The sequence below is a fragment of the Chamaea fasciata genome, unplaced genomic scaffold (assembly GCF_029207755.1).
Source record: "Chamaea fasciata isolate MVZ Bird 193981 ecotype frontalis unplaced genomic scaffold, bChaFas1.0.hap1 SCAF_9, whole genome shotgun sequence".
NCBI classification, from domain to species: domain Eukaryota; kingdom Metazoa; phylum Chordata; class Aves; order Passeriformes; family Sylviidae; genus Chamaea; species Chamaea fasciata.
The window spans coordinates 25,715,404-25,735,704 of NW_027094094.1; the positions used below are offsets into that span (position 1 = coordinate 25,715,404).

The window sequence follows — 20,301 nt, forward strand, 5'->3', positions numbered from 1 at the left end:
AGTTTGTTGTGGGGATTTGCAGTGTGTGAACTTCTGTTAGTGCCACGTCAAAAACAGATGGAAAATTGTTCTCCTTACCTGAGAAAGAGAGTAAGAGAAGCCCTGTGAGGTTATCCATACACAAGGGCAGAGCAGTGCAGAATGAGGGAACTATTGCAAAGACACTTTGACTTCTCATGCCCATCCGCTTTCTATTCTGGAAGATTGAATTAAAAGAAATAAAGTGAGGAAATGAGATTTCCAAAAGAAAGCATAATTTAGCATATATGGGTTTCTTTGTGATAAGAATGTGGAGAGTAATGTGCATGTTTCATAGCCTGACTTTGCATGTCCACACAACAAGGATATCAGAATTATAAATGAAGTCATGAATAAATTTTAGATTGCATGCCTTGGAAATATGCAGAAGCTTAGAGTCAAAATAGCTTTCTTATTTCCCTTGTTTCTAGTCAATGTATTGTTTGACCTATTTCAATTCCTTGGAGAAAGAGCATCACTGCCAGTCAAACAACCTACTCATATCTTCTTGATAATTAATATTTTTCATTAAAACGTTAAGTGTTTCCTCATATAACTAGAAGAATTCTATTATTCCATTAGGTATCTCCCTCTAAGCCTACAGTACCTTGACGGTGATTATAAGAAGTGATTTAATAAATGTTGAAAGCACGGTGCTGAGTAGTTCCTGTAGAACTTTAAAGAAATGGTAAATGATTCAGAAAAACTGTAAACCTCAGAACATAGATCAGGCCCGGGCAGCCCAACCTGTTAACACTGTTACTGTTTTCCCTTTGCTACTGCTTACTATAAAATGTATAGATAAAATGTGCAAATACAGATTGTTACAGATCTGTGATTGAAAAAGTGTAGCTGCTCTGCGGGGTCACTTGCCAGCTACCATTGGTGATGAGACTTTCTCTGTCAGCTCTAGCATTTCTTTCTTTTACAAGAGCTGGGCAAGCTAAAGTTTCTGTTTCTGTTGTAAACAGAAATATTTGCCTTCAAGATCTAAGGTTAATGTCCTTCCCTTACTCTCCCCTGGTCCTTGCATCTGAACTCCCACCCCCACACAATGTTTCACAGGCCGAGGGAGAAAGAAGACGGCTGTGATCTAAGAAGGAAGAAGATTTGGGGGACTGTTAATTGGATTTTTTACTGCATGTAACAATAATTGTAACACCACTTTATACTCATGTTATAGCAGTACTGAATTATTTAGGGCATTTAGTTTTTTGTAGTTTCTTCCTGATTTGATTCACAAGGTTTCATGTGATTCACTAGGTTACCTGTGTAACAGATGTGTGCTACATCTGCTTTCTTCTAGCATCTTTTAACCTACACAGAATTTTCTGGTTTGGGGTGTCCCTCATAAGTTTTGCTTGCACTTTTAAAGTCTATATTTTATTTTATTTTTTAAATAAATTTACTATTTTGCTTTTATGCTCTAAAGTAGCCTGATTTACCAGTATTTCAGTCTCTTCATCTATTGGAGGTTATTTCCTAGAGCTATTTTCACATCCCCAGGAGGGTGCCCCTTTGTGGTGCAGTGGTGCCATCCAGTCTCAAGGGCTTTTGGTGTCTCCAGAGATGTGAATGTGCTGGGCTGGGTGGGACTGCAGCGGTCAAAGAACAGAGAAACTCTGGTGTGGGCGATGGGTCCACTTCTGGCACGATCTCTAATATGCTGCTTTTTCACTGTTTTCCTCTATTAGCTTCTTTTAGATCAATTAATAAGTCCTACTGAAGGATAACTGGGTACATTTGATTGACAGAAGCACTCTGGCACCTAGAGAGCTCATCAGAACTGTCATAACTCAATTTCGGAGTAATGCTTCACTTTGAACGCTAAAACCTTTTAGAGTCTTAGTCACTCCTGTTTCTTTGGCTCCTAGACACCAAACTTCTGGCCCTTTGTGTCTCACGGGGCTCTCTCCTGAGTCACTTGCCATTTGTTCAGCTTTCCCTGGTTTCAATTTGAGCAGCACAGGAGAATGCAGGCTCTGATGTGCAAATTGCCCATACAGAGATGAATTTCAGTGGTGTTTAGGGTTCAGTATTTAAGTTCTGACAGATGTGAATCAGATATTACGTTTCAAAATGATACTGGCATTATTTCCTTTTCTGCTTTCAAGTTTGTTTTGGCAAAGCATTAGGTGAGCTATTTTTGTACCTTCTTTGTAGAACTAATTCTTGGTTAGTTTGATTTTTTTAAAGTCATGAAAGTAAGAGACAATTTTGTATTTCAGAGTTCTTTGCATCAAGCAAATAACATGATATTTGCTAATAACACACTAGTAACTTGAAAATGCTTCCATATGTTTTTCAAGATATGTATTAGTACTTGTGTATAGTGATTTCAAACTCCAAAAACATTTAGAAAATACGAACAACAAGGTCGCACTTAGAGACTTAATTTAGGAGTTGCTGACAAGGGAGCATGTGTGATTTTTGGAGAGATGACTGTCTGTAATTTCTTCTGGAAGTGTTCTGTGTTTTCTCTGCAGTTGTGCATGTGATGCTGTACTCTGGTGAGATGGGAGAAAAGCAGTCTGTTGGAGGGTGAGCTGCTTTTTACCGACAGAGGAATGTTTCCGAGGAATGTGCTGGTTGAGTTAATATCACATGAGCTTTCTTATGTAATCCTTAGAGGGAAATGGAAAGGGAAGATACTGAGGCTGTCTCTGATAACAATTCCAGCTCCCCCCCAGTCTGACTGGGAAGCCAACACCTGTAAATGACATTGTCTAGATGGATTTTTTTAAGGAGTTAATAAAACCTAGGCCTTCAAAAAACGGAATATTATAGCTCCTTAATTTATTTTAGTCTTTCGAATGTGGTAACAGACCCAAGTGTTTATAGGTAACAAAGGGGATTTCTGTTAAGCGTTCAGATGTCCCTGAGTTCAGTGCATATTCCTTAAGCTATTTTTTCATTTTTTTTACTGCCATGTGCCCAGGTGTTTTGTGCAAAAGCAGCAGGGGGTATTGATTTCAGTTTGTTGCTAAATTATACCGATCTGTGCATTTGAATCTGAAGGATAATAGAACAGCTCCAACGAGTCCCTTATCTCTAGCACAACTTTGCTTTGTATCATGATGCAATCAAAGCTTCTAAATTGTTATTGGATTAAATAGAATTTTCTCTGGCACAAAACTGGCTAAGGGGTAGCTTCTTGAATAATCAGCATCCAGAATTCTATTGCTTGTTTATACAAGCCTCTCTACATGAAAAAAAAAAAATGCTTTTCCTATTATTAATTAATCTTCTGGTTTTAATAATATATAAATAAGTGCAAAAGAGTTCAAGTAAGTTCAGAACAAGAAGCCTGTTGTTATTTGAAAAACCTGAAGTTTTCTTTTTTCTTTTTCTTTTTTTAATTCTCATAATTTCTTACTAGAATTTTTAAATTTAATTATTCCAGCAGGTCCATGCCTAATGCCAGCTGTTCAAGTAGCACTGACAAACCAAGATCTCTGCTTTGCACTAAAAATGGCCATGTCTAGAGTGTTTTCTTAGCAAATATCAGCAACTTAAAAAAACTACCATCAGCTAAGGCTGAATCAAAATAAACACTAAAAATTAGTTTTCCCTTCCTTCTACCTTAATGAGTGTCTTCCTAGGACTTGGTATCTTCTTCCCCTGCACACCTCTTGTTTGCCAGGGTGGGAAAGGAGCTCTCACATCTGAGAAGGAAGGACTTTTTTCCCCATGGGGAGGGGAATCACGGTGGCCAGAGGGTCTGACCCCCTTGTTTGTCATTGTCCCCGGCTTGGGGAACATTTCACATGTGAATCGCCCCGGTTTTGTGCATTTTGTTATCAGTGTTGTTGCTCTTACTGTTGCCTTTTTTTTCTCCTTGCTGTTTCCAGTAAATCACTCTTATCCAGACCTGTGATCTTTCCCTTTTGTGTTTCTAACTGGAGAGGGAATAGGGGAAGCACTAAACTGGGAAATACCCTTCCTAAACCAGGACGCTTCTAAAAGCACAGGAATAAAAATTTTAAGTTCTATGTTTTTTTAAGGTTCAGTAAGTGAATAAACAAAATCACATATAAACTATTCCGTAAGATTGATTTTTTTGTGCAAGACTGTTTCTAATTTGGACTACCACACATAATTCTGAGATATCAGGAGAGAAGCACTAGATGACCCTACAGGAACTTCAGAGAGCCCTGGTTCTGCCTGTATCATTGTAAATATTTTGCCATTGACTTCACCGATCACAAAATTTAACTACCTATGTGCTATTACCTGACTTTTTACACTGCCTTTCTTGTAGAATGCAGTATTGATATGAGAATATGTTGTAAAAAATGTTGGGGTTTCTTGAGAAGGTATTTTTTTTGATAACTAGAGCTGAGTTTTCAGAGGAAATTCGGTTGCTTATATCTGGCTTGGTTTTTGCAGTGCATTTAGAAATGGGATCAGGGATTTAAAATAAGCATCTTGCTTGTTTGGTGCCTTGGTAAGTAATGGTTCTCTGGGAAATGATCAGTTATAAATGGATAAAAAGATAAAGGAAAAGCCAGTTTGCATGTTGATACAGAATCTGTAAAGCTGATAATACCCAGTGGTAGTCAAAATATGCAGCATTTTAAAAAGTCCTTTATTGTGTGAGCTCTGGCGTTAAAATGAACCGTGTCTTAATATTCCTTGGTGGAAATGCACAAAGCATTTGCCTTACCTGTGTTACTGGCTCTGTGGCTGCACAGTTTGAGTGTTTGCCAGTCACAGAAGTTATGCAAAGCCTTCCCATCTCTTGTTCTCCTTGGTTAGTTTTCTCCCTACAGCAGCCAATGTTGTCTTCCTGGAAAAAGTGTTTACAGTGAGAGGGCCATGGAGTGTGGGTATCATTTAAAGCTGGCATAGGAAACTTGCTTTGTTCGAGATGTAACCAGTAAAATCTCATTCTGAAGCTGGAATGCTGCAGGACAGCTGTGATGATGGATGGGAATGGCTGCTGCTGCAATCTGTGCAGAAGCAACTGCCCTGAATGCTGCTGTTTCCCAGGATAATTTAAATCTTGCATTCTTTCTTTTCCTGCATTTTTCCCCTAGCAGGTTTATCAATATCGAGACAGTATTGGAAACGCTGCAAGTGGTAGCCTTGAAGGAGCAAATAGCATTTCTAGTAACCATATCATGCCTTGAAGATCACCCAAAATATCAGCTATAAGGAGCCATCCTGTACTGGTATAGGTATGATAACATCTTAATGAGACAAAATACAACTTCACTAACACTTTTTTAGGTTGTTTTGGACCGAAACAAAATAATATCTATAAACTTTCTACTGATTATTTCAACTGTCCCAAAGGCTGAAATTTTTTAGAAACCAACTCTGTGTTTATAAATAAGAGATCTTGAAGCCTTGCTTTGAAACGTGAATGGAATTCTGGTTTGTTTGATTAGACAGTGGTAATCGAAGGTTGGCAGTGATATATCTATTTTTGGAGTATGGGAATCATGCGTAAACATTTGGTCATATAGTAAGGCAAGAAAAATAAGAACAAGAATGCCTATATATTTTTTTTATTCCAGCTTAGTTGGAAAGATTCCAGCAGAAGTCAGTATCCCCTGCTTCATTTGCATGAAACACCTGGACACATGGCTGTTAAAAAAATGAAAAAAAAAAAAAAAAACCTTAAGGAATATGCACTGAATTCAGGGACATCTTAATGCTTAACAGAAATTCCTCTTTGTTACCCATAAATATTTGGGACTGTTAACACGTTCACAGACTAAAAAAAAATTAAGGAGCTGTGTTATTCAATTTTTGAATGCCTAGTTCTTTTTAAAAAAACCCATAAAGTCAAATATCACAATACAGTGGTGTTTATGTACCAGGCTTCTGAAGCTATGAAGGACAATTCCAGAATAGAAAAGTCAATTCAGTGTTTGGTTAGGAGTAAAATAAGACAAGAGACAATAGGATTTATTATTTATTAGACAACGAATCAGGAAAACTGTACAGTCTCTACAGTGTTTTCTATTTTGTACTTTCTGCAGTTATGTTTAGAATCGGTTTTTAGGTTTTGTTTTTATCAATATTTAATGAAGCTGTAGCAGCGTTTGTGAATACAGCATAAAATAACAACAGGATTGTAACTTTCATGAAACTCATGTGTGGGATAGATGAGTTATCTCCAGCAGAAAGTACCCAGCAGCTCCAGGGACATCTAGGATATCAATTAGTGACACAGCTTTGGAATGCAGGACCTTTGAGGTGGGACAGCTGATCTCTGCAGCCCAGAGATCTGTGCACGGCTCAGCTGTACCAAGTGTCCATGTGCATCAACCTGCTTAGACTTGCACAAACATTCCAAACCAGAAAAGACTCTAATTGAAATATGACTTTTAATGAGATTATTAATTAAAAAAAAAAAAACAACCAAAAAACCACAAACAAAGCCACCAAAAAACAATTTACCAATTCCTGAGTACTTTTAAACATTAGGAGTAGAGTCCAAGGCTGCCAGAGGAGCTGCCAGCATCATCACTACCTACAACTGTTGTACTTAATTTGAAAGGCGAGGGACAAAACACAAAAGAAAAGCTTAAGGTTGTGTCCAATTGGAGAAAATGAAGTGTTGCAACTTATGCCCATTTATAAATAAAACACAGGGGTTGATTAATATTAAACAGAGGAATAATTAAAATAAAGCAGAACAAAACTTCTAAAGAATATATTTAATCTAAAACTTGAAAATGCTGACTTTGACAAGGTGTTCCTGATTTAATTATGGTGGAAGAGGAGTCTCCTGCACTTCAAACGCCGCGCTCTGAGATTTCATTGCGTCACTGCCCCAGCCAGGCTTTGTGATGGTGCCCATCTCCCTCATTTTGCTCTTGTCCTTTGGGAACATCTGAGGTTCCTTTGGTCTGTGCATTGCAGCTGCCTTCATAAAGGTGTTTGCACACGTTGTTTCTTCAGAGCAGGCTGACAAATACAAGTGTTGTGTTCCCTAAAGCTGGGTCAAGCTCAGTTTCTGCTCATCAGTTTTACTTTGAATTATCATGAGTGTTTTCAAATAACATTACCTTCAGTTTTCCATATTTTAAAGGAGTAGAAATATAACGGGTTTCTCAGGTTTATAGTTATTTTTTTGCCTAATCAAGTTGTAAATAGTCATTTTAGTGCTCTTGGGTAAAACTGACCTTAAAAATAACTGAGCTACCTCTTTCCTATGTGAGGACTTTTTTTTTTACATTAAAGCTGATCATTCTTGAAATGTCAACAGTGAGATGTCAACTGTTTGCATCTATAAAGATCTTATATTGTCTCCAAAATTGAACTTGATATATATTTCAGTTCAGGGTTTGCTTGCAATCATTAAAAATATAGTTTCTATTTAGCCTGCATCTTTTTTTCTAAGTGCTTCTGCTGGGGAGAAGGGCACGGCCTTTTGTTCTGAATCTGTAAAAACATTTGAGGGAAGACTGTTAAAGTTTATTCCAAGGATTTTTTTTTCTCTCCACTGAAAACACTAAACTACAGTATTTTCTCTCTGGAGAGGAAAACCAAAAAAGTGTTGCATACAAAGAATAGGATGTGGATTTTCTTATTATTTTTAAATGTGTTTTATTAATCTTTTGTAATTTAGTCTGCATATAAGGAAAACTTGTAGAAGTGTTTTATTCAAAAATATACTGAGAACAAAAAAAGTTACTTTGACAGTTCTTGGGGATTATCTGAATTTTCTTGCAGAACTAGTTACAGGTGTCTTGTGGTTCAGTATTTTGGTTTTCAGATTTCGTGTTAGTTTGGTGGATATTTACCTTGTATTCAGTTATGAGCAAAACCAAGTTGAAGTGTTTGTATAGCTTTGAGTTTGCAAGGTTCTATGTCTATTCAGCCCTGCTTCATTAATTTGATAGCAGGCAACTTAATATTATGTGATAGGCTGTATGGTATACAATGAAATGTTATCTTACTATTTCAGTATATATCAGGTCCTGCTAAGTGACTAGGAATTTAAGATTTTGATTTAAGATTGAATATGAAGAATAAACCATGACTTTGTGGAAATCATAATCTACTTTGAAAATCACACTTCATTAAACAAAACCTTGTCATAGTGAAGAAAATTAAAATGTGTGTCAATCAGGCATCTTCCTCTGAAAATTTCACTTCATTGTTGATTAATCCAACTGGATTGGAAAGGTTAAAGAGATCTATTAGAAGACAAAAATGATAGCTCACCCTGACATACTGTCAGTCTATTCCAAATCTAATTATCTAACGAAATATTCCATAGTAGCAGCCAACAGTTCTACCTGTAATCAAGCCTTTAACTGTGTTTTGGGGGTGGAGTTATGTACACCTACAGATGATCTATGTGAAATGACACAATCGCTACTGCATTGCTTGTGTTTGAGTTTTAGGCTGGTTTTTTGTGACTGGTGAATCAAATTAGCGCTGGCCTTGGGTATTTGGCTTTTTTTTCCCTCTTTCATTGTAGGGTTTGTTTTTTTTAAAAAAAATTACACTGTATGAGCTGCTTTTGCTTGCGTTTTATTAAAAAAAAAATTGTATCTTATTTCAAACTGTATTTTGGTGTAGTAATATGAAAATATTGTTCTGGTTAAAGGACACAAAGTAGGTGTCGTTACATTTTTAGCAGGGAAACCTTAGAAATTGGAAGCGGTTGAGATTATACTCCAACTTTTCTGCAGTTTGTTTTTCTGCAGGTGTTTCTTGTGAATCTTTAAGAAAGCTGACTGCAAACAATGCTGCAGTCAGACAGAGGTTCACATGCCCTGTGCTTTCCATTTCTTTTAGTCTGTGTTTGATGTTACTGAGACCAGCGTGATCAATTTTTTTTAACATCTACTGTAGGAATATCCAATATTTGCCCTTACAGCATTTCTTTCCTTCCCTTGTTTTCCCCTCAGACACTACAACGTATTCCACGGAGCGATCTGAGCACTTTAAGCCATGCAAAGACAAGGACCTTGCGTATTGTCTCAACGAAGGGGAATGCTTTGTGATCGAAACCCTAACGGGATCCCACAAACACTGCCGGTAAGTCACCTGCCAGAAAGTGCCAGAAAAGTCCTCTGCCTGAGGGAGGAAGCATTAGGAAAAAAAAACCCCATAAACATTTAGGTGTAGAATGTCAGAAAGCAATGGGATTTTTTTTCTCCAATCCGACTGCATCCCTCACAGCTGGTGGGTTTTTTACTGGTCTGTGATAATCATCTATAGAGATATGTAAATAGAAGAGGCAACATTTTGATCTTTTCAAAGATATGAAAAATCTTCAGTATTCTATTTTCTAATCATACAAACATGTAAGGATTAATGTTTCATTTTGTTGGATCTTTCACATATAAAAGTTGCATATTCCCCTACATACCAGAAACATTCCTTTATTTTGAGTACTCCAGCTAGAGTGTTTGACAGTAGCTGTATGTACTGTTAATTAAGAGAGAGGAAGGGCTAGTAGTTTTAAGAGAGTTTTCTCAAGTTTAATTACTGAAAGGTAAAATGGACTATGATAGCCATCTGAACCTTCTCTATAGCTGTTGTACACTTTTATACTCCTGAACTTCTGTTCTTATGCAAGGCCATCTTGAATGTACTGAAAAGAATATCAGAAAAGAAAGCCAGATCTCTTATTGTTATTATTGTTATTAGTTAGCCATAGAGGGCAGTAAAAAGGAGTGAAATGCAGAAGGAATACTGCAGTACCTTCCTGAAGAGGAGGATTTTAAGACACATACCCACCAGACCCCCAATTATTTAAGCAATCTAAACAGAAGAACAGGTTTTCATTTTGGGCTAGTTGTGATCTGATTTACTCTTAAGATACTGTGTATGGCATACAAAAGGTATATCTGAGACACTCATGTGCCCAAGTTCTAATCTGAACATCCAAACGTATGGAGAACTCTAATAAATTGTAAAAAGTGTTGATGACAGATTTCCTGAAGGATTTGGGACTTGAGATGCTAAGTCCCAATAAAAGTAGAAAAAAAAGTCTCAAAGTCACATGTGCCTGGCTTGAAAATAGAAATTTATGAATTTGAAGGCTGATGAAATTTTACTTATCATCAGAAGAATATTTCTGAGATTTTCCCTTTTTTTATACAATGCTGATGATTTTTCCTATTCAGTTGTGTATGGTTCAGTGATCACTCATTTCCCTTCTTTATGTTTTTGTATGGCATGCTTAAATCAAATATTATGATTCATTTATTGTGGAAAATTGATGTCTTTTCTACTTCCATCATAGTGGTACACAGGTACATACTGCACAGGTTGGTTTTTTTTCCTCAAAGCAGATGAGGTTTTCCAGTCTTTCTTAGAAATGTCATGAGCTGTTAAGGGAATTATATCACTCAATTATTTAAATGTTTTTCATTGTCAGAATATTCAAACTGAACAAAAATGCTACAAAATGGCAGAGAAAAATGGATGTATATGAGAATTTTTAAATTGGCTGATAAATTTAGTAGCTAATCTTTTTAAACAGCCTGGTTTTGTAAACTGTGGATTACATTTTTAAAAAAATTGCAGGAGATATATCTTAAGAGCTGCATTCTTCTTGCCGTTGGTTTGTTTGTTTGACTTCCAGAATCTTTCCTATTGTCTTTGCCAAATTCTCATTTATTTTCTGTAGTTCTGATAGTGCAGCCTGACTAATGGTTTGAGGTTTTCCACCTGAGCTTTCCCCTCTTAACTCAACAAGCCAGAATGTTGAATTTTCATTTTTTCCAGCAGAGTGAATTTTTTTCCTCACCTTTCTTGTGTTATCCTTCCATAGGGAAGCACCAGTATCTCTGGGAGTCTCTTGGCTCCCATGTATTTGAGAGTTTTTTTGTTGTTTGTACAAGTTCCAGGCACTGGCACATTCTCTGGGAATTGAACATCTTTTATATGGTGGGTACTTTGAATGGTACAACACCAAAAGACCTGTATGAGGCAACAATTTTCATATAGCACAAGATGATACATTTTAAAATTTAAAGGGTGATTAGTTGTAATGCTTATTTAGTTTTGTAAGGACCTTTGACACTGCAAGCAGCAGCTTGTTCAGAATCACTTGTATATTGGTAGGTTTGTCATTAATAGAGAGAAACCTTTAGATTTCACCTTTAAATGGGTATATATTTCTACCTTGGTAGACTGAGTGTGTCTTTGTCAGGGTCAGTGCTGTAATGAGTGGGATTCAGGTGTTTTTCTCTCTGTGGCCTATAACAGTGCTCAGAAATAACAGCCAGAATGTACACATATAGAAAAATACAATACTGATATACTGTAATTGTCCTCTAACTAGTAAAAAGCAATTTTTTTACTAGGGTCACGGAATTCCCATTGCCATCAAAAAGAATCATTTGAATACAGAATTATGAAGACTTAAAATGGTACTTCGTTCTTAGAATCAGGCTTCATTGTATATTCTCACTGTGAGAGTGATTTTGCATCTGTTCTGGGAGCAGAGCACCAATTTACTGAAATGAGAATTTGCCATGTGGAACAGCTGCAGACAGAGGACCTTGAATGAGCAAAAAAGTTTTATCCCACTTGGTCAGATTTGAAGGATATTAGTAGATGGTATTCTTAGGGAGTTGTGCAGTTGTCCTAGTTGTGTGTGCATGTCTAAGGATATATATGCTAATTATAAGGGGGAAAAAAGATTTGGTAGCAATTAATAAATATTTGAGTTACATCTTGGACCTCTTCTGTATCCTCATGACCCATCCAACAGGCTCAGCTGGCAGCTCAAGCACCTTTCAGGGTTATAAACTCCATCATGCTGTTGTTGGAATGTTGACACATGTCCGTCTTCTGCCTCTAGCTGTCACTGGTGACTTTGGGACTGGGATATTGTAGAGCTCTGGCTCATTCCTGTTTTTTGGGATTCCTGCCTTGCCCGTGTTAAGCCCAAAACTGTGGGGAATGGGACTAAGGTGCACCCTTGGCGTTGCGGGAGACCACTGGGAACTCAGGAAATTAGGAGGTCAGAAGGGGCCCCCTGGTCATGGATCTTCCATTCCTATTCACCTCCACAGAAGTGTCCTCAAGTCAAAGGATTTTTTTTTAAATTTAATTCTTTTTATTCTAAATTTAATTCAAATTCTGTAATTCAATTTTTTGTTCAAACTTCTACATTTTACTCAGTGTCTCTTGGTGAAAAATTGCCTGGGATGTAAACTGGCAAGAGTTCTCCTGCGTGGTTAGGTAACAAACAAAATCCACTGGATGTTTTGTGCTATTTTAAAGCTGTGACTTCAGTGTTTATTTTTGTGAATGGTTTAACATGAGCTTGTTTTAAGGATAGGGTAGGTCATTGATAGGGAAACTTCATTTTTAGCTTCTCCATATGCTTAAATTTTTTCAGTGTTGTCACCTTGAGAATTTTAGCTGAATGGTGAGGATGCCTTAATTTGTAATTTACACAAAATAAATCAAGTACACAGTCAACTCTGACACATCAGTGTTTAATGGGGTATTACGTAATCCAGGCTTTAAAAGGACCTTTTCATGTTTTCTTTGTACAATTTTATTTAAAAGACCCCATCTCAAGTCATTCTGGGTTTGGTAGGGTTTTTTTGAGTTTGGCTTGTGGGGTTGTGGGTTTTTGGGCTTTTTTGTGACTTTCTAATTTTTTTTTTCCTTTCCTTTTTAGTCCTTGCATTTTCCTTAGGTAACGCATTTAAGACTGGAAAACACTGGTTGAGTAAGGGGCTAAAACTTTTGAGGGGAGAAGAGGATTGTATTTTTCAATTTCTCCTCTGAAAGAAGCCATTAAGACTATTGTGTGCATGCACAGGAGGTCTCAGCATTGGCAATGAACTCTGATGTACTCTTTATAGATTTGAGTGTGATGTATGAGATATTCCTTTCATCTTTTCTTCCTGTCCTCCCTCCCTCCTTCAAGCAATAGAAAGCCTGAATATGTTTTCTAACTGTGGAGAATGAAAGAATAGACTCACAAGTGTACAGTAAACAAAATATCTCCAATTGACCAAATTGCAGCCGGTTATATATCAGCATCTCAAGTGTTGCTACTGTGATTCCAATCCCGGAGTTTTCAGATTTCATTGGACAGTCTGGTTTTGATGTATACATGCTGTTCTGGTGAATTCTGAGCTTGGTGATCTTGCTCATATTTATGCATAAATTTTCCATTTTTACATTTGGTTGATTAAAAAATTATACCAGCATTTCTCAGCTTTGTTTAGAATCTGTCATGAGAGCAGAAGGATTGAATCCCCATTTAATGAAAATCCAGTTTGGATAAATGTTTATATACTGTCAGGTTTTATTGTGAGTCTTCTGCATAATAGTAACTGTAATCCAGGCATAGCCCTTGCTGTCAGTAAAAGCAGGAGAAAGGGATCAAACAGATGGGACTTTAGAACAGTTCTGAGCATGGCATATGATACGTGCACTTAACCATAAGTTAAAAATCTAAAAAGCTAAGAATATAATTTCCCTGATTTAGTTACATGGCTTGTTTTCTAGGCTTTGGCAGTCTGACCTAGGTGTTTTAAAATACCAGCTACTCCATTTTATGCGTTCCCCCATCTTGTATTTTGCTGACACTTTTCCAGAATGCAAACCCAGGAAATAATTTGCTATTGAATACATTAAAGAATCTCACTCATGTCATGATATTCCAAGCATAATTCCATCAAAATGATCCACTGTATTGAGATGACAATGTAAACTGTACAGCTGGAAACTTTTAAAGGAGGAAGAAGGTTGTGCTTGGAATTTAGGATACTTTCCATGTCAAGGGCAATCAACAGAGCTCCTGTTGTGAAAATTACTGTCTTAGAGCATTGCTGTAGCACATATCTAGATGACATTTGTGCAGTTGCATGCACCATTTTCTGCAACAGCTCTACCTTTACTTTCATATATACTTTGGAAAGCCTGAAGCAAAGTTGAAATCCAAAGTTAGGTATCTATAAGCTGTTGTTAAGCAACTCTTTAGTAACTTTACTATAGATAGCTCATTGTGTTATTACTCCATCACCTGTTTATTCAGCAGTGCTTACACAGGCTGTGGTTGTTTTCAGCACTGTGATTGTTTCTTTAGCTCAAATGGAATGGCTAGTGTGCCTAAAGTGTTGTGCCTGGTTCATCCTTTTCTAAGCTCAGCCTGTTAGAAGTCAGGAAGCTGAAATTCTGGCAAAGAAGTCTGTTACAGGGGGAGCACATTCCCAGGGTAGCATCAGCTTGCCAATGTTAAATTACTCCAGGTAGCGCTTGTAATAAATAAATTAAAACCTTTACTGCCTTAAGTAATACTAACATCATCTACAGTGTGACGACTTCTGTCTTTTTTTATTGGAAACCATCACACTTTTTATGTATCATTTTAGATATTTCTTCTCCTTCAAAAAACAAGCAAATAAAAAATTCCCAGACAAAGATCAAACCAGAAAAGACTCCCCAAACCCAAAGAATTTCTGTGCATTCTTTCAGGCTTCTGCCCCTTGAAATAACAGGAAGAGGTTGCATGGCTTTGCTGTCACATACCTAGTGTCTTGTTTTAAACCTTTTTAAATATGAACTGTGAATAAAAATGGTTTATAAACATCAAGGTGAAACGGTGTGGAATATCTGTAGGACTGTTACTTGTTACATAGGTATCCTAACTCTTTTCACATTATTCAGTCTTACATAATTCTTATCCTTTGGTCTGAATTTTTTTGCAGTCAACATATAAGCCTTGAATTCTTTTAATTGGATGCAGTTAATTAGAATAAAAACTAAATTAACTGGTCCAACTACCAAATTTCACCTATATAAAATCAGTACTTTTTCAGTTATCCCTATTCTTTTTCTGACAGTCCTCTGAAATTATGGCCCTTCAAGTCTGATATTATGGTATAAGAAGTCAATAAATAACAAACAGGTTTTTAAATGTAAATTGAGTCTTTTAACATCCTCCCCAGATGCATTAGTGCAGGAACACATAATATGATATTCATATGAAACACAAGAACATCTGATTCACGCTTCCATAATTTTACATTCAGAAGATAGAGGCTCTTGAGAAATCTTCTTGTCAAAGTACTTTAATTATTGATTAATTTTGACAGTACCAACAGTGCTTTTTATTTACAGATTTTCCCCTAGATTATTGCATGCAACTTCTGCTATAACTTCTATGGTAGGAAATACTTTCGGCTTGCAGAATACATACGCCAGTTTAAAAGCCTTGTGAAATCCAGTTACTTTCAAATATCTGCAAAACTATGGGGTTTAATGCAGCAGTGTAATAGTTTTCATATCAAATGTCCTGACAGATATTTTCCTTGATGTGTTTACAGAAGTTCACCCTTCACCATTTAGGTTTTTGGGTACTGTGGTAAACCAGCGTTTGTGGAAGTTGTTGCCTTTCACACGGTTTCATTCCTTCGAGCAGCTCTGAGCACCAGAGGTCCCTGGCAAAACATCTGTTATCCATTTATCCCTCTCAAACATCTTCTGTAAACAGTTTTGTGTTAGTTTTATTGTTTGGGGGAGGATAAATTCATTTAGCAGTAAAAAAAGTACAGAATGAAAGCCAGCTTTGTATTTAATGATAGTTTTAAGTTTCTGTAGCCTGTATTCATAGTGTTTCAGGTTTTATTTGCTTTCTGCTGAGCACCTTAGGCTATATAGTCTGATGGTTTTCCTTTGGAAAAAAAAATGGATTATGAATCAGTGGGGTTTCGTGGCTCCATTTCTGTCTTTTGAAGTCATGAAAGTAATGCAAGTACTTCAGGTTATGGTGAAGATGCATTTTTCCAGTGGGAACAATAAGGTAAAAGTCATAATACTGTACAGATAAAATGCATGCCCAGATAATTGTATTACACTTTCTTTAACAATTCACCTGTGATTCATTCAATTGAAGCAACATAAAAATCTTAATCCCATTTTGTCGTTTGAAATGTTTGTTCAAGTTAGTATTTTGAAACAGTTTGAGGAAATAGAGGAGAAATTTTCTAGATGTGTATCCAAAGTTAATGTTGACACTTAAAAAAATGAGTGTGTTTTACTGAAAAAAACATAAGATTAATTTCTCTTTGTCAGAATAATAAAGACTAATGTAAATCCATTTTCAGTTAACGTAAAGTATGGGAAAACATAGTTACAGGTTTAGCACATCCCCCTGCTTGAATTTTATTTTTTTAAAGCCACACATCTGTAGTTCAGAGATAATAGCATCAAATTAAGCAGTGTTAATTCTTTCATTTATGTATGTACAGAGTTACTTCCCAGACATAAGAGATACATATCTTTTTTTTAGAACAACCAGTAATGTGAGTGAAAGAAAAATATTTCTGGAGGCTTGAAGTAAACTGTCATCTCTTCCTGGAGTTCTGGAAGAGAAAGAGGCCAAATTCAGCTCCCTTTGGATTTGGCAAGATCCCTTCAGCTGGTTGAATCAAAAGCTGGGCTATAACCTGGAATTTCAGTAGGGAGAAGTGAGAAATGTAGATGCCAGCTCAGCAGCTGAGATGGCTTTTTCTTAAGGCTGCTAATAATGCTTGAATTTCTTCATTTGGCACTTAAGTGGGGAGATCAGTGGTGGGCTAACATTTATTCCCGTATCTCAGTATCAAGAATACTTTAATCTGGTGGAACCTTTCAGCTTTATCACCACCTTTTCTTGTGCCTACTCATGTTTCTGCAGCTGTATCTTGCCATCATAGTTTAGCAAGGCATCCTGGTTGTGCAGCACAAATCCGCCCGTAGAGCTGAGTCAAATCCATTCTATACAAAATACAAACTTCTATTAAGAAAGTTGATCTGTTAATAGGATGAATTGCCTCTAAACTGCCTCCTGTTTCCTACTTCTAAAGGAAAATAAAGCTGTGACACATAGAAAAAGATATTACTCAGTACATGCTGTCTGAAACTAAATACAAGATGAAGAGGTATAGCCTGAAAATCGGAAAACCGTGAATTGGTTAAGTCCTTCCACTGCAAAGGAATGTTTTATCAAATTTTAAGAATTGGGGGTTTCCCCCCCTCTTATTTTCCAAAGCCCCAGTGGAAAAAGGTTTGTGTAGCTGTTACAGTACACACAAAGAATTTGTAGAAAAAGAAACCATGCCTTAAAATGTATGGGTGCAAATATTGATGGCATAAATTGCATCTATCTTGAAGCTAACATATGCAAATATTCTGCCATCAAACTCTGCTCTTAAATTAACTTGGAAATGAGTTAGGTTTGTTGTTGTTCTTACCTCCCTTAGGCAAGAAGGAATTTGTGAAGTGCATAATGCAGACATCTGAAATCTCTCATTTAAATTCTCATCCCTGCCAGTGTCTTAAGTACACTGAAAGCAATAGCATTTCCAATCTAATCCTATCTGCAGATATTCTCCCAGAAGATCTGGGGGAAAAAAAACCAACAACTCGGTAGAAGAAGAAATAAGCTCTGGACAATTGAGTCCTTTAAATAGAAATATATGCCAACTATATCAAAATGCTAAATACCAGAACTTTAATCCACCAGCACTCTAGATCCATCTAAATGAGAAGAAAAAACAAAACCAGCCACCTGTTTCCTCTATCCTTTACTGCTAAGAAAGCCCTTCCTGCTATCTCAAATAGGAAGGGGGAAGTGAGGCAAAAATGTGCGGATCCTGTGATGTTGTATAAAGTGGGCCATCTGAGATTAGACAGGCAGGTAAACTGTTTTATGTGAGTTGTATTAAATAGATAAATATTCTGGTTCTTATCCTGTACCCATTAATGTTGTGTTTGAGTTTGTAACTTATTCTTTGAAGTTACTCCAGGGCAGAGGGGGGAAAGAAGCAGGTTTAGATAAAGTCTCTTCAGAGATAACGCCAGGAGCTTGTAGTGAAACACCTTTTGGGCTGTGTTTGTGCCTCATCAGCCGCTTTGTTAGGTAGAAAACTGCAGTTTTCACAAATTGTGCTGTAGAAGAAGCCACTGTGAGAAGCTTAGGGTGATATCGGCACTCTCACTTGGATCAGCACATAGATCTGAGGTATAACTCCAAGTACTTAGGATAGTTATAATATCCCAGTGGTGCCTTGTTAATTAATTAAATGCAAAGATTATTTGACAGAGGAATGCAGAGTCAGAGGTTATCTGTAGAACTGCTTCTGGAAGGGAAGCAGAAAAGCTGTATAAGATATAAAGCTTTATATATTTATAAACTTTGCATCAGGTGCTGCATATTTCTTAGCAAGCAGCAGTACTTGGCTTGTTGGTGAATGCATGCAATCTGTGCAGCAAGCATTTTGTCTGAACCTTTCCTATTTTATGATGCTTTTTCCTGACTTCATGAGGCAAATTCATTTTATTTTTTGAAAGCATCTTGCAAAAAAATCTGGAAACTAATACTTTTTTGTTTGCTAGTTTTTATTAAAAGTTTATTGAGGACGGGGGAAAAAACATTTAGAAATGAAATAAAGGCTCAATTTGATCTTACTGGTCTCAGGAAGATCCTTACAGGCAGGCCATGTTCCTTTGGCCTTCTTTCACACAAAAATATGTGGTTTTTTTCTTTCCCCTCCTTTTGTGTTTTGTTTTGGCTGTTTCAAAAAGTAAAAAGCTAGAATAATACATACAATATCTAAAGTGACAGAGGGCTGAAGTTGATGGGATCACTCTGGCAGACTTTTTGTGGCTGCAAAATGGAACTTTGCATGGGAACTGCACTTGAGTTAGGCTGCCCTTTAATTCTGCCCTTCCTCTTTGTGTCCATTTCTTTTAATTTCTCTTCTATCTTTAGGTCCCCTCTAACCCTGTTCAGGTGATAGTGACATTCTGACTTTTGGAGTCCAAAAAGTCCTTGTGAGATGGCTGTCCTGGTTGGGGCATTCCCAGTGGACTGCCTTCTGGAGGAATTTTCAGCTTTCTGCTTAAATTTCTCACTGTGACTGGAGCTCCCATGAGAGTTTCTGAGGATGACCAAATCCTAAAAACTGAGTTTTTGCTAATCTTACTAGGGAAGTATTAGCAAAAGCCTGAAACAGGCTTTCACCCCCCACTCCCTTCAATAGGAAAAGTTTATTTCAAACATCATCTTAATAAATTTGTAAGGTGGGTAACATACCAATAGAAGGCTGTGGTTGCTGGCTGAGGTTAGGGCAGCAAGGGTGACCATGTGCTGATTGTCTTTGAGGTCCCTGGAGGAGAAGATGGAGAATGAGAACTTTGATGAGATAGTATAGACAGAACATGGGAAAATGAAATCATCATTTGATGGAATAATAAGTCAGCAACAATTAAATAAGACCAACTTCTTAAATATAGACGTTTTTCCATTCCATCACACTCAAAGACTTTTTGGACTGAGGAAAATTACATGGAAAGAAATGCTGTTCATAAATCTGTGGTGCTACTTCCATGCTAAATTGCTGCTGTGACTTGCTAGCTCAAAACCAGTGCAGAAATTATTGGGACTTCATGTTACTGCATTGGCCAGGGTCTACATAATTTTGTCTTGTCTAGAACAATGGTCCTTTTTGTTTTGTAAAGCATCCAGCGTGTTACAAAAGCTACCAGCTCTGTGCAGTAAATCAGCTCCTATTAGGGAGCAGCAGCAGAAGTTGATGTTGTAGCTGCTTTGGCAGTGCCAGTGTGAGTGATACAGAAAGGCTTTGCCAAAATGGACTCGAAAAGCAGAGCACGATTTCCATGTTGCAGTATTGGTTCAAATCATACAAGATGTTGGCAAAAAGGACTGTAGTAGTTTTGCTTTTCTCTGTTAGTTTGACCATTTTGATCATTCCATTTGGGAAAGAGATGTTTTTCTCATAGCTATCTATAGAGATGATGAGTTAATACTTCTGGGTTTATTATTTGTTCTTAGGAGTGGGGCTGAGGGCTTACATCTCTACATTGGAACTTTAAAATTGTCCTGGAACCAGGAGTTTCTAATTTAGCAAAACAAATTTCCGTCAAAAAGCATGACTTTACTGAAATTCAGGAAGGAAATAGCAGCAACAACTAAAATTTGGTGTGGTTTTGTTTTGTTTTGTTTTTTGTTTTTTTTTTTTTTTTTTTTTATATACAGCTAAAGTAAAAACTTAGCTAGAAACTAAGATGCTCTCTTTGCTCACTCTTGTAAATCCCTGAGCACTCTGTATTTGAATAATAATGATTTACAGCAGTGGAAATGTTTGGTACACTGCACTAAAGATTTCTACATCTATCTCATTTTTGCAAGTAGTGCACAGTAGAATATTTCCTAATAGAAGAAAATGGACGAGATAGTGGCAATACATGCAACATGTTAGCAAAAAATAGACTGTATGAATTTTAAATAAAGTACAAAGTTAATTCATTATGCATGATGGATAACTATAA

General features: G+C 36.8%; 1 protein-coding gene across 1 annotated transcript in view; it reads left to right on the forward strand.

Moving 5' to 3' along the window:
* NRG3 (neuregulin 3) overlaps nt 1-20,301 on the forward strand; it is a 343,134-nt gene that overhangs the window by 132,731 nt on the left and 190,102 nt on the right. The window contains exon 2 of the mRNA XM_066191557.1: nt 8,895-9,024. Within this exon, the coding sequence (XP_066047654.1) occupies nt 8,895-9,024 (130 nt within the window). The remainder of the gene's footprint in view (nt 1-8,894; nt 9,025-20,301) is intronic.